Source organism: Schistocerca cancellata, chromosome 1, assembly GCF_023864275.1.
Source record: "Schistocerca cancellata isolate TAMUIC-IGC-003103 chromosome 1, iqSchCanc2.1, whole genome shotgun sequence".
In the NCBI taxonomy this organism is placed as follows: domain Eukaryota; kingdom Metazoa; phylum Arthropoda; class Insecta; order Orthoptera; family Acrididae; genus Schistocerca; species Schistocerca cancellata.
In genome coordinates, this window is record NC_064626.1 from 718,221,747 (window position 1) to 718,236,470 (window position 14,724).

Sequence of the window (14,724 nt, forward strand, 5' to 3'; positions counted from 1 at the left end):
AGATTAAGATGCAAAAGAATCAAATAGTTATGCCGAATAGTTTCCCTGCAATAGTTTGACAACGACTGCATAGCTAAAAAACTTGCGTATCCAAAATCTGTCGTTTTTAATTTTTTATGCAAAAAGTAAATCATTTTTCCGAAAGAAAACTATTTCACCGAGTAATGTAGTTTTTTTTCCTTTACACAAAGAATTTTTTTAGCGCCGCAGCAGATGTCTCAGCTTTCAGCTTTCTTTGAATCAAATCGAGATGCGTACATGATTCTGTGAATGATAGGGTGAAAACGACTGCCACAAAGAATTGTGACAATGAGTTTGAGCAGTGCGAACTGCGATTTATAGGAGCCGTGCGGTCATCCCTTTTTCATACACGCCTAGATCAGGCGTTTTCAGGAGCCAGCTTGGCGAGCACACGCATTGTGATAAAATGGGGAGGGCTTTCTTTCGAAACATGACCAGATATTAAATCTGTTGTACCCTTGATCACAAGCGAAGTCACTCATCACAGTATGTTCATAGTGAATAACTTTTGGAAATTTGTGGTAAGGTCTTATGGGACCAAATTGCTGAGGTCATCGGTTCCTAAGCTTACACACTACTTAATCTAACGTAAACTAACGAGGACACACACACACACACCCAAGCCCGAGGAAGGATTCGAACCTTCGACGGGGGAAGCCGCGCGGACCGTGACAAGACGCCCTAGACCGCTCGGCTGCCCCGCGCGATAGTGAATACTTTCTCTTTTTATGGTAATAGGAATGTTGTAACAAAATACGTCTCATTGACGTATATACGGATTTTTCTCGCCATGTATTTCCCCGACTCACAAGCTTGTAATCACAATTAGTCCACTTCAGAAATCAAAGACCTGTGTCGCTGATGTTTATTTTGCAGTGAAAAAGCCGGCGTGAGGCACACACTGAATCCATTTCTGTCCTTACTGTAAAGTAATTTTTAGATTGTAGCTGTGTACGTCATTTACAGTGGGTGGTCGTTTTAGGATTACAGTGCAGTGGCAACAGAAATACAGATGAAAAAAAAATTTACACACCTACTTATATCTTATCGACTCAGCTATTTATGTCCAGTAGTAAGCAAAATGCAGTGCTGTTAATTAGAAATTTCTTACCCAACAGCTAGCGCTTGAATAGGAAAAACTTCACTTGCTTGTTTGTCTTTCTCATCTCAACCCGAAATACGTTGAGAAGGTACTGAAATCGGAGGCACTCCGTGTCCGTCGATTTGGTTGGCGAGCTAACCACTGACTAACGAAAGAACAACGAGCGAGCCGGTGACTCGGTGGAGTAAACAGTGAACTGCCGCACCAATACAGCAAGTAACCCAGCTGCAGCTAATTGTCACCGCCTACTGCGCGCCTTGTTCCAAAATATCTGTCGTTAATGCATTCGCTGTGGTTTTCGCCACGTACCGTCATGCGTTAATGTTTATTTTTGACGCTCTTAGAATTAGCATCCCGTCTTAAAGTTGTTAGTCCAATGAGATAGTGAAATTGATTTTTCGAAGCAAATTAGTAACGTGACTGAACCGTAATCTAACTATTCGTGTTTTTGATGATGATGATGTGGTCCCATACTCCGAGGAGCGTAGACTGGTCTATTGCCATATTTGTTATATCGATATGTTTTAACAGAGCCTGTAAAACTGAAAGAATAACTATAATAGTACTGCAGCAGCGACAGAGCGACAGGACTGCCCTGGCCCGCACTATCTGCTGCCGCCATGCACGCAGCGCTACTGAGTCGACGCTGCATTGCTCTTTATTCTTCGTATTATAATGTTATATCAATAAAACGAATACCACACTAGTCTAACTTGCGAGCACTCTATCGAATGGGCAGATAAAATTCCATATAAAAATACTTTTGTTTCAAAGGGGAAACAAACTCATGCCTGGCGTCGCAAGAATGACGAGAAGTAATTGTTTGTGCTGACTCCAGCTACACAATGCAAAACCGAAATTATAAATATCTGCTGAAACATGAAAGAAAATGCACCTGATGAGTTTTTACAAGGGAAACTCCCCATCGCATCCCCCTCAGGTTTGGTGGTAAGAGGGTAAGAGGGTAAGGTTACTAAACTGCGAAAAAAAAAAAAAGCAAAATAGAAACAGTGAACGGTCCAAGCACAAGAAATTCAACATAGAGCACAAACACATCGTCGTGGTTAAGTGGTCACGATGTTGGACTGCAAAGCGGACGACCCATGTTCTACGCCTCCTTGTGCCTTTTTTTCCGCGCTGTATTCAAATTTGTGTCTCGTGGTGTAACGTCCGTTTGCAACAGCGAGGTGTAAGGAAGGACCTTCAGACGTACGTACCTCCTATTTGTTCTACGCAAGTAGCACATATTACGAAGTGGCTTTCGAAAAGGGAACTGCAAACGTTTGATGATGACAAGGCGACAAGTGAACTGAATCCTCCACCGGAAAATACGTCTGACGTGTCATACCCAGTCATAGTACGTGTGTTTTAGATAGGAATCTCTTACCGACGCACTCAATTTGTACGCCTGCTGGGTGAGTGTATGCCTCCTTGCCCGATTCGTATGAATGTCAATGTGATCACTCCCAAGAAAATGTTGAAAACATAATAATTTGTCACGTAATCTGCAACAAATGCAGCAACTGTTTCACAATAACACTGTTTCTCTGTATTCTGTCTAGCCGGCCGGTGTGGCCGTGCGGCTCTAGGCGCTTCAGTCTGGAACCGCGTGACCGATACGGTCGCAGGTTCGAATCCTGCCTCGGGCATGGATGTGTGTGATGTCCTTAGGTTAGTTACGTTTAAGTAGTTCTAAGTTCGAGGGGACTGACGACCTCAGAATTTAAGTCCCATAGTGCTCAGAACCATTTGTACTCTGTTTAAACATGTTTAACGTTTTTGAAGTTGCGTTCCGTTTTGGAAGTTTGACTCTTGAAATCCTATGTTGTAACAGAGTTCACACCCGTTTATTTGCTGTCATTTCTGTGAGACGTCTCGCCTACTCTCACTATTCAGCACATTTACTTGCGACGGTAATGATTCTTACCACATGATTGCCGCGCGGGGTAGCTGTGCGGTTTGAGGCCTGAGACGTCTTGTCAAGGTCCGTGCGGCTCCCCCCGTCGGAGGTTCGAGTCCTCCCTCGGGCATGGGCGTGTATGTTGTCCATAGTGTAAGTTAGTTGAAGTTAGATTAAGTAGTGTGTAGGCTTAGGGACCGATGACCTCTGCAGTTTGGTCCCATAAGACCTTACCACAAATTTCCAAATTTTACCACATGAATCATGTTCTATAATCAATGTATTGTATGACAAGTATAAAAAACATTTCAGTGACCGGACGGATACTTCATGATGTTGTGAAAAAAAGAAAAAAAGAATGTCACGAGCGAGTGCACATTCCGGCTCGTTCAATTTGCAGTCCAACACCACATGGACCACATAACCACGGCATTGTTGCTCTTCCATGTCAATCATTGTTGCACTTGTTAAGTTTTGACGTTCACTGTTCTATTTTGCTTTTTTTCCCGCAATCTAGAACACCTTCTTCCTGTTTTTTTGCTTGATCTGTGTTCAGTTTTTGATGGGCTGTGCACTGGGCCATCGTACTGCTAAATCGGAGGGGGTTTCGGTGGGTAGTCTTGCTTGGTAGGAGAGACACCCATTGTAGTTCACTGTAATGGCAGTCACGACGCTCTTGATATCCGCTATGATAGCTGTCTGCTATTTGGTGCAGTCATGTATAGGTTCAAATGTGTGTGAGTTCTTTAGGGACCAAACTGCAGAGGTCATCGGTCCCTAGACTTACACACTACGTAAATTAACTTAAACTAACCTATGCTAAGAACAACACACACTCTCATGCCTGAGGGAGGACTCGAACCTCCTGCGGGAGGGGCCGCGCAATTAGCGATGATGATGATGATGATGATGTTTGGTATTTGGGGCGCTCAACTGCGCGGTTATCAGCGCCCGTACAAATTCCCAACCACTGCTAAGCCCAATTTCGTCACTTTCATGAATGATGATGAAATGATGAGGACAACACAAACACCCAGTCGTCTCGAGGCAGGGGAAAATCCCTGACCCCGCCGGGAATCGAACCCGGGACCCCGTGCTCGGCAAGCGAGAACGCGACCGCGAGATAACGAGCTGCGGACGCGCAATTAGCGACATGGCGCCTCCAACCGCGCGGCCACTGTCGCGGCTGATGTATATGTGATATGCTGGGAATGCCCTACTGTGGAAAGCTGTATGAAACTCCTGAAACAATTGTCTCCATCACGTCTAGCGTACTTGCAGCTGTCTATCGGTTTCATAGCCTTAGCGATTCTGAGTCAGTTACGTGAACTGGTGAGATTATGTCAGCACTATGTGCATCTCTCTCTTGCCACTTGCATGACAGTTATTGAGAGAGAGAGAGACCAGCCTCAGCTAGTGTTCTGTTCAAATGGTTCAAATGGCTCTGAGCACTATGGGACTCAACTGCTGAAGTCATTAGTCACCTAGAACTTAGAACTAGTTAAACCTAACTAACCTAAGGACCACACACATCCATGCCCGAGGCAGGATTCGAACCTGCGACCGTAGCGGTCTCGCGGCTCCAGACTGCAGTGCCAGAACCGCGCGGCCACTTCGGCCGGCTAGTGTTCTGTTCTCAACACTAGTACAGCATCAGCCGTATGTTGTTATGCTATGGCTATTTCTGCCAGTGAGTTCACATTCATCGCATTAGTCAGTTTTTATAAGTATAACAGATCACAAATCATGATGGATTACAAGATGGCAGCTCACTATCGGCATAGGTCGTAACCAAAAGCGGGTTTGAAATACCTTAACATTGTGTTCATTCTCGAGACTTCCAGAACTTTGAAAGCTACATCACCAATAAATACATAAACACAGTGTATTTAAGAAATGAAGTAATGCTAAACATACGAAACTATCATTATTCCTAGCTGTTGATTTTCCACACTTCCGCCGTATGTAGTTTCAAAGCCTTTTTTTACACTCTTGTTCAGAAAAAAAACAGAACACCTTGAACGACTAGAGATAGGACGTTCATAATCACAGGACATGTACATTAGTACGAGGGTAATCCCAAAAGTAAGGTCTCCTATTTTTTTGTAAGTACATAGACCTGTCTATTTCTATAATGGTTTACATCAATTTACAGCTTCAACATTTAGCTACTTTTCGACATAATCACCATTTCTGTCGATGTATTTTTGTAGACGCTGTGGCAGTTTTTGTATGTCCATGTCATACCAGCGCGCCGCCATGCTGTTCAGAAAGTTATGAACCTCTTCTTTCATCTCGTCGCTGGAGCTGAATCGCTGGGACCACAATTAACGCTGACAGGTACTGTGAGACTCTGAAAAAACTCAAACGGGCAATCCAGAACCGGAGAAGAGGAATGTTGAGCAAGGGCGTACGCATTCTCCATGACAACACTCGCGCACACATCGCTCGGCAAACCGTTGCTCTCCTGCAGCAGTTTCAGTGGAACATAATCATCCACCCACCCACCACCCACCCTATAGTCCTGACCTGGCGCCCAGTGACTATCACCTGTTCCCTAGGTTAAAGGACATTTGGCTGGAAAGTGATCCAGCTCCAACGACGAGGTGAAAGAAGAGGTTCATAACTTTCTGAACAGCATGGCGGCGAGCTGGTATGACATGGGTATACAAAAACTGCCATAGCATCTACAAAAATGCATTGACAGAAATGGTGATTATGTCAAGAAATAGCTAAATTTTCAAGCTGTAAACTGATGTAAACCATTGTAAAAATAAACAGGTCTATGTACTTATAAAAGAATAGGAGACCTGACCTGATTAATTTTCTATTACAGTATGACTTTAAGCAACACTCTGAAGTTGACTCAACTACCTGGCACTCAATTATCCGGTCAGCTCTGAGTCAAAATCTCCACGCAACTGCCACTAGAATTATACTAAAAACTTCACAATCGTTAAAAGTTGATAAATGAACAGTGTTATTAATCCATTCTAACAATATCTGATTTCTGTTGAAGAATGATATAGAGGCCAGCATCGCCATTCTTACAAATACTCCCTCCTTTTCTACATCTACAACACATTTTGAACAGAGTATTTACATCTGAAACCAAAATACGTAAAAAATGATCATATTAACATATTGTTTGCTGCTTACTGGTAACATCTAACTAATTATTTAATTTCTACTCCAAATTATGACCATGCTAAAACCTCTTGTATATGATGAAAGGATGTTTGACAGAGGTGGAGTTTTGTGGCTTCAGTTGACTGGTTTGCATTTTCCATTCAGCTGCAGACTGTAACAAACTGCCGATCGTTGCTCAGCCGCCCCGAAAAGGACGCAGCACTGGGTCGCACCAGCAGCCTGCCCAGACACCTTGCAGTGAGCCCCTTAAAACTGAGGTACAGTACCTAAAACCAGCCTGCTGTTATTCCTTTTGTGTATTTAGAGCTGAGGCTGACAATGTGAGTGGTTTGTTTATAGTGCACCTGTGGTCACACCTCCACGAAGACAAGCCGTTGTACAGAGGGCGCCTTCGAGGCTCTACAGAGCCCAGTCGGGTGCAGTGCCACAAAATAACAACACAGCCAAGTACTGTGGACCAAACACCTGCATTGGGCCCGAGTTCATCGTTCGTTCTACTCATCCCAGCAAGTTTATTCAGCTGCCTGTCAGGTGCACGGTATGTAATTTTCATACAATAAGTAGTACATGTAATTTAACTGTATTGTAAATTCCTAATACTGAATTACAGTAACTTTTCCAGCCTGAAGTGTAAACCCATTCCTTATACACGTGTTCATTGTGTGGCACAAAAATATTGTACCACAAAGGAATTTGTACATGAAGAAGGTCAAATTGGCTGGCAAGACAAACAGCTGATTAAACATAATTTCCTATCTCTTAGTAGCTAGTTAAATATGCTTACAAAATCCCATAATTTTACAGTCACTGGTTTGATTTCTGCACATGGTTACACTAGTTGCCAGTTATAGCTCTGTGAATAAAGTGCTGAGGGACTCATTTTTACTTGTATTACATTGGGCATTGGTGATCATTAATCACACTTTCCCTGCCTAAATACATCTTTCTTTCCTGAGTCCTGAGAGTGTATATCTTCTTATAGGGTGATTTGTCATGTACCATTTTTTGCTATGAATACTTATGAAAGATGTTTAATGTCATCTGGTATGTAGCATGTTTGCATTTTTTTAACCATGGTGTTTCTAGTTTACTGTTTTCCAGTATGAGAAGTTGATTGGTTAACCTGGCATGTGATATTTATCAAAGTAATCAGAAACAGCTTTCAAAAAATTATTCCCATTTCTCAGGTGCATACAGTACACCTTTACTGTGGGTGCACAATGAATGACATAGTATATCAGTTGAGATCACATTTTTGTGCATTCAGTATTTAAAGAAAATCCTGTGCACTTATTAGTGATGTAACATGTATTTTAGTTTCTGAAGAATTTCAGATATGACTCATTCCACATCATTAAGGTTTATTGTACAATGGAGCCATGGAACATGAAACTAATTACAGTTCTAGAGAATGCTGCTCATTTGGCTATCGAGAAAAATATTTATAAAACATCACCTAAACATAGTCTGATTTTAGGAGTGGTTGCAGAACAAAGTATCTGTTGTTTTATGTCATGGTCTTAGTACAAAAATAATTGAACCAGCAAGTAGATGCCTTTGCCTTCTTTATACATTATGAAAAAGTGTTTGACAATGCTAAACACCACATACTTGTTAATACAATTAAGCTCATAGAATACAACTAAAGGCATCATTATGATTGGAAAACTGTACTGTAATCAAATGAACCACAAAAAGGTTGGAAATGGAGTTCCAGATGACATCAGAATTCTAAAAAGCGTTAGGCAAGGATATATATTAGCTCCACCATTCTTCAACTTACATACTAAAGCTACTTTTGAATAGCATTGGATGATGACGATGATGATGAAGCAAGATCTGGCACACTTATAGAAGTCCTTCAGTTCCTTGTTAACAGGAATGGCTTCACTAACAGTCTGAACTTAATATCAGTCTGAAATTAAGATAATTAGCAAGAAGAAAACAGACAACATGATTGGCAACATGGGTGAAAAACTCAGAAAAATCAAATACCTGGGATGCTGTCAAACAAGAAAACAGTATTATGTTGAAGGGAGAGAAACTAGTATTGATTAGCATTTCAAAAACCACTACATCTTACATGTATTCATCATCTTCAGTTTACCACACATGGACTGACTGTAATGCACTTTGAGTTATTGGTATTGCTGTACACAGTAGCAACTTGGAAAATTAAAATCACAGTGATGAATAGGCTGAAATAGTCTAAATTATGGATGAACTGCTGCATGGTAAGAGTAGATCATGAGTAGGTCATATTGTTAATGATAAATACTTTACTGTGTAGATAAAAATATTTAATTAATGGCCACTGTGTAATACGTATTTTGAAATGAGAAGTACAGTTTCATGATTGCAGGGTTTTCGGGAGTGACTAAATGTCCCAGATAAATTGACTGTAAAATCTCAGAATAGAGAAGGATCCTCCACAGTGGTCATCAGTCTTGCGTAAGGACATGGCGCTCAAAAGAGGAAGGAGTTTGAACGTCACTTTTTGCCTGTTGTTACCTACCACCAACCCCTTTCTTGTAGTCTGTCTCTCTTCAAAGTGGCTTTCCCTCCAATCTGTTCCCTAACTTTAAATTAACTTCCGTCCACAGCCTTCAAATGAAAGAGGAGCTTTCCAGTGCTGAAAGACAAGAATTTAATAACATTAGTCACTGCAGTATTCAACATTATACCTCGTTGATAGTTTCAGAAGGTATACTGCAGCCATTATGGATGTATGCTCCTGGTGATGTAAAGCCGACTGACAGGTTTAGCAGGATGTCAGTACTGTTACGGGTATGTAACTGTGAGAATCTCTGTATGTATTCACTTCAGCTGGTTCAGCTGCTCCTCCAGATTTTGCCTGATTTAAGGCTTTCTTTTGTTCTTTCTTCAGACTTTCTGAGGCCTCTAATGTATCTGTAGGATCTACACATACTGGTCGATAATCAGTTAAGAAATCTGTAATGTGCCACACTAGACACTTTTTTAATTTGAATTTACTCATTTCTTTATATTTTTAATTTGTCCATTGTTCATTTATTTCTCTTATTTTCACACTGCTGATTTTTTAATGCTGTCATAAGCGGCCATATTATTAAATAAGTATTTGCTCTTTCATCAAGTCTAGTATGTTGCTGGTCTTCCAGCCAAAACTCTTCTCATAAGTGCAAGTAATGAGTAATGGACGAGTAAAAATGACTGCTAAAGGGAAACAAATTACAGTAAATGTATACAGATGAAATACAGAAATGAGGTGAGCAGAAGCTAATAGGTAAGGGTAGAGTGGTGACCAGTGCAGGAGGAAAATGTGGAATACTGTTGCACTTTCTAACGAATTAAATATACATCTCATTATTATTACTACTATTATTGTTGTTGTTGTTATAATACACATGTTGGTCACTAGAGGACCACACAAAGTCTACTTGAGGTGAGATTTCCTCAGGCACCACACTTCTTTCATCTTCTCACTTCACATTTTCTTCCTTTCATCCAATGAACAAGTTGTTCCTGTCTTGAATTTCTTGACCTCTTGGCTCACTTTCCACATGAGTAATTTGTGCTTAAATATTTTGTCTGTCATGTGTATCTGCCACTGTTGTTGCCTTTGTTGATTCTGGTGATCCACTTTATGTGATTTTCTGTGCACTTCAAGATCTGTTTAGTTTGTCCGATGACCAGCATTCTCTTGATATGTCCATACAGTTTCAGTCGACATTCTCCATGTCGTGTACTATGCCAGTGACACCACACCCGAGTGATGGATCGCAGCAATATGTTGCATGCAATATCTCTGCAAGGGGTCATTTGTCTCGACCCTACCTCAGAGGAGCGATTTGCCAAGCAATTCCAACCAATATTATAGATGCTACTTCATGGAGAAATTCTGCTGTGAAAAGTGAACTGCTATATTTAGCAGCAGTCATGATTGATCTCAGAATTCCCACAAAACTTGCAAAAGATAAATTAAAAAAATGATGATCTTAATTCATTAAACTTGTTTTGAAACATGTTTCTTGGGAACTGTAGCTTACTTTATAGAATATATTACATTTTTCACTGATCCAAGTGGATTGTGTACATCTTTCCAAAAATTTTTTTTTCATTTATTACTCTTCAATTCCTTTTTCATTCATGGGTCTTATAGTTTAACTACAAGGATTTACACAGTTTATTTTCCAATCGAGACATGTCTATAGAAATACTCTTAATGGGAGCTCTGCCAATTACCATAGCTTCTGTTATAAATTATATGAGAGTTGGACTACACTATGTGATCAAAAGTATCCAGACACCTGGTTGAAAATGACTTAAAAGATCATGACACCCTCCATCGGTAATACTGGAATTCAATATGGTGTTGGCTCACCCTCAGCCTTGATGGCAGCTTCCACTGTCTTAGGCATACATTCAATCAGGTGCTGGAAGGTTTATTGGTGAATGGCAGCCTGTACTTCATGGAGTGCTGCACTGAGGAGAGGTATCGATGTCAGTTGGTGAGGCTTGGCACGAAGTAGGTGTTCCAAAACATCCCAAAGGTGTTCTGTTGGATTTAGGTCAGGACTCTGTGCAGGCCAGTCCATTACAGGGATGTTATTGTCATGTAACCACTCCTCCAGATGCTGTGCATTATGAACAGGTGTTCAATTGTGCTGAAAGGTAAATTGCCATTCCTGAATTGCTTTTCAACAGTGGGAAGCAAGAAGGTGCTTAAGGCATCAATGTAGACCTGTGCTGTGATAGTGGCATGCAAAATAACAAGGGGTGCAAGCCCCCTCCATGAAAAACATGACCATGCCATAACACAACTGCCTCCGAATTTTCCTGTTGGCACTACACATGCTAGCAGATGATGTTCACCAGGCATTCGCCATATCCACATCCTGCCATCAGATCGCCACATTGTGTACCATGATTCATCACTCCACTCGTTTTTCCACTGTTCAGTCGTCCAATGTTTACGCTCGTTACACCAAGCGAGACATCGTTTGGCATTTACCAGTGTGATGTGTGGCTTATGAGCAGCCGCTCAACCATGAAATCCAAGTTCTCTCACCGAACTGTCATAGTACTTGTAGTGGATCGTGATGCAGTTTGGAATTCCTGTGTGATGGTCTGGATAGATGTCTGCCTATTACACATTATGACCCTCTTCAACTGTCAGCGGCCTCTGTCAGTCAACAGATGAGATCGGCCTGTACGCTTTTGTGCTGTACGTGTCTTCACATTTCCACTTCACTATCACATTGGAAACAGTGGACCTAGGGATGTTTAGGACTGTGGAAATCTCACGTACAGATGTATGGCACGATCACCTGACCACGTTCGAAGACTCTGAATTCTGCGGAGCGCCCCATTCTGCTCTGTCATGATGTCTAATGACTACTGAGGTCACTGATATGGAGTACCTGGCAGTAGATGGCAGCACAATGTACCTAATATGAAAAAAAGTTTGTTTTTAGGGGGTGTCCGGATACTTTTGATCACATAGTGTATATAAAATAAGGGACTTGAGTATAGCTGTGTAATAGATATGTACTGAATATTTAAATTGAAATGTCCCCTTAACATTACAGCATGTCACTCTATTTTGAAGCTAAAAACTATAATAATGGATGTAATTGTTTCATAAATAACTCAAAATCATCATATGGAGCCCATTGTACTGTGACTATTACCGTGATTCTGAAGGAACATTCCCTGTCAGGTGACAATGAACGCCCTAGTGACATAATACAAATGATTGGTTGTACAAAATATTTATTTACAAAGTGAGATACAATGACATGTCCACATTCAATCATGACACACAATGCAGTGAAGTCTTTGCTCTGTACAAAGATAAACCTCCCTTTGCTTGTCAGCAATATCCTCACAACCCTATTTCTAAATCACAAGCTTCAAAACACTAATTGGTGCATTATTAGAAGGTATATTTTGTACTACTTCTTAATATAAATGGCAACTCCAGTTCACTCCTCAGAGCAGTTCAGGGTTCCTGAATAACTAAATTCTGATGTAAAGTACTTACTCAATTTGGGCAAAGAAAAATGAATGAAAACTGAGCAACCACACTTTATAACTAGAGAAACAAGTTGCAACCCTATTACCACACATAACTGATAACCAACCAAGCAGCTGTTCTGGAAGCACATATCATACGCAATCCTCCAGATTGGTTTGTAATTTTCATGTGTTCAATTACCAATCACTGCAGTTTGTCCACACATACATGATCTACAAAGCAATTGGCCACCCATCCGAAGGATCACCTCAATCCTTCACTCATGTGCGGGGCCCCTTTAGGTATCAGTTTGGTCTCTTGTCTACTCCATGGTCTGTAGCCCTCTTCAGTTTTATTTGGCCCTATGATTCTCTCTCTAGTCTCTTGATATTTTCTTGTGCTTCTTTCTGATCCATGACCAATGCTTCTGATGCATAAAAGGCTTCTGGATTGATGACAGTGTAGTAATGTCTTACTTTTATGTTACATGATATATGTGATTTATTATAGGTGTTTCCAGTCTTCCAGAATTTTCTACTTGATCATTTGATTTCTCTGCTTGTGAGCTTCATTCTCTATCTCATTTGCCTTTATTGTCTCCCCAAGATATACACTTGAATTTATGAACTTAGTTGATCTCACCATACTTTATTGTGATCTTTTTTGGTGCATCTTTTTGATTTTACATGTATTCTGTTTACTTGAAGGAGATGTGAAGAACAACCTTCTCAGCCTTGTGTTTCAGGACCTCCCTTTGCCTTACTACAGTTTCTGTGTTATCTGTAAGTATTTCCCGAATATCAGTATTGGCAGCAGCCGGTATCTGATTCTTTGGTTTTCCTTCCTAACCTGACAGGTTTGTAAACTCCCTGTATCTTCAGTTCTTTCTGCTGTTCCTTGACAATAGTATGTAATAGCATATTGACCAGTAGTGGTGAAATACGATCACCCAGTCTCACCCCTGTCCTAATCTTGAAGGACTCTGATAACTCACCCAAAAATTTAATTTTAAATTTGGTGTTCGTTGATGTCTGTCTCATAATGTTCACTGTCTTCTCATCAAGACCCCCCTCTTATAGTTCTTGTATTAGTGATGTTCCATCTACAGAATCATGTGCCTTTTTGAAATCTACAAAGGTGCACATGGTCTCTCCACTTTTCATCATCTGGTGTCTCAGGACTGACTTTAAATTGAACATCTCTTCACCACAGTATCCTCTAGGTCTGAAACCTGCCTCCTTTGTATTCTCATATCATGTCTACCAGTTGGCACTGTGTTCTTTCTGGCAGGCACTGTGACATAGTTTTGTATCTGACAGACAGTAAAGTTACCCCTCAGTGATTGTTAACATCAGTACTGCCCCTTTCTTGTGTAGAGGGTATATAACAGCACACTTCCAGGGCTCTGCTTTACTTCAGTCTCTCATGTGGTTTGTACGAAATTTGGTATTTGTCTAGTGGTATTTGACCCAACTTCCTTTAGCAGTTCAGCTATGATGCCACCTCCCTTTGAAGTTCCACCATTTTTCGATTTCATGATTTGTCTCTTGGTCTCCACTTTGTAAGTTTTTTCTAAACTAAACAGTTCTCTTGGCACATTGGGACTCTTTCAGCCAGTTCAGGACAATTCTATGGTTCATTGACATATTTTGCCAGTGCGTTGTAGTTCTCTTTGTTGTCCAGTGTTAGTTCTTGACCGTTTTTCCTAAAACACAGACTTTGTGGTTGGCATCCAATGATTATGGTTTTAAATGTTTTGTAGAAGTCTCTCATGTTATAGTTTCAGAAATCCTCTTTGATTCCTTTTAACTGATCCCTGTCATACTCGCTTATGACTCACCTGATATCTCTTGTTGTTTGCTTTCTCGCCTCTACGTACATTGCCAGATTAACTTCTGTGTTGTCGCTGTCCATTTGTTGTATGTATTTTCCTGTTCTCAGCTGCTTTATCACATGTGTCATTCCACCCGAGATGTCTCTTCTTTTTGATTAGAGGATTTTTCTCTTTTGCTTTACTAATCATCTTCTCTTTGAATTTTTCCCATGTCATGGCTGTCCCTCCCTCCCAGTCATCTTTGATCCTTGATGATTTTGATTTCATCATATCAAACTTTGGTAGAACCATGGTCTTCTTGTTAATTCAATTTGGTGCCCGCATGGTTTTGACTGGTGAGATAATGATCGGAGTCTATGTTTGCCCCTCCTCTGACTTTTGCACTCATGATTCCTCTGTGGTTATTGTGTGTAATTGCTATGTGGTTGATTTGATATTCGCCTAAGGATTTGACCAGTGATCTCTACGTATTGCTTTTTTTGGTCTGTTTCTTGAAGTGAGTTGACATTACCCTCATATTGTCCTGGTAACACAGCTCAACAATTCTCTGGCCATTATTGTTAGGTGAATCTGTGTTCGGGGTATTGGCCTGTCGTTCCTCTGAATCTCTTTTCTCTGCCTAATTGTTAGTTTATATCAACTCCTAAAATTTTATCATCTCTTCTACGGATTTTTCGGATGGTGTTCACTAGCTCACCCCAGTACTTATTGGCTCCTTC

The 14,724-nt window shown here is 40.8% G+C and overlaps 1 protein-coding gene across 2 annotated transcripts in view; it reads left to right on the forward strand.

Annotated features, from left to right (window-relative positions):
• The window catches only part of LOC126185061 (tyrosine-protein phosphatase non-receptor type 13-like), a 226,336-nt gene that overhangs the window by 106,098 nt on the left and 105,514 nt on the right, over window positions 1-14,724 (forward strand). For both annotated transcript variants that reach the window (XM_049927831.1, XM_049927836.1), the window contains exons 3-4: window positions 6,318-6,430; window positions 6,513-6,711. In XM_049927831.1, the coding sequence (XP_049783788.1) occupies window positions 6,318-6,430; window positions 6,513-6,711 (312 nt within the window). The remainder of the gene's footprint in view (window positions 1-6,317; window positions 6,431-6,512; window positions 6,712-14,724) is intronic.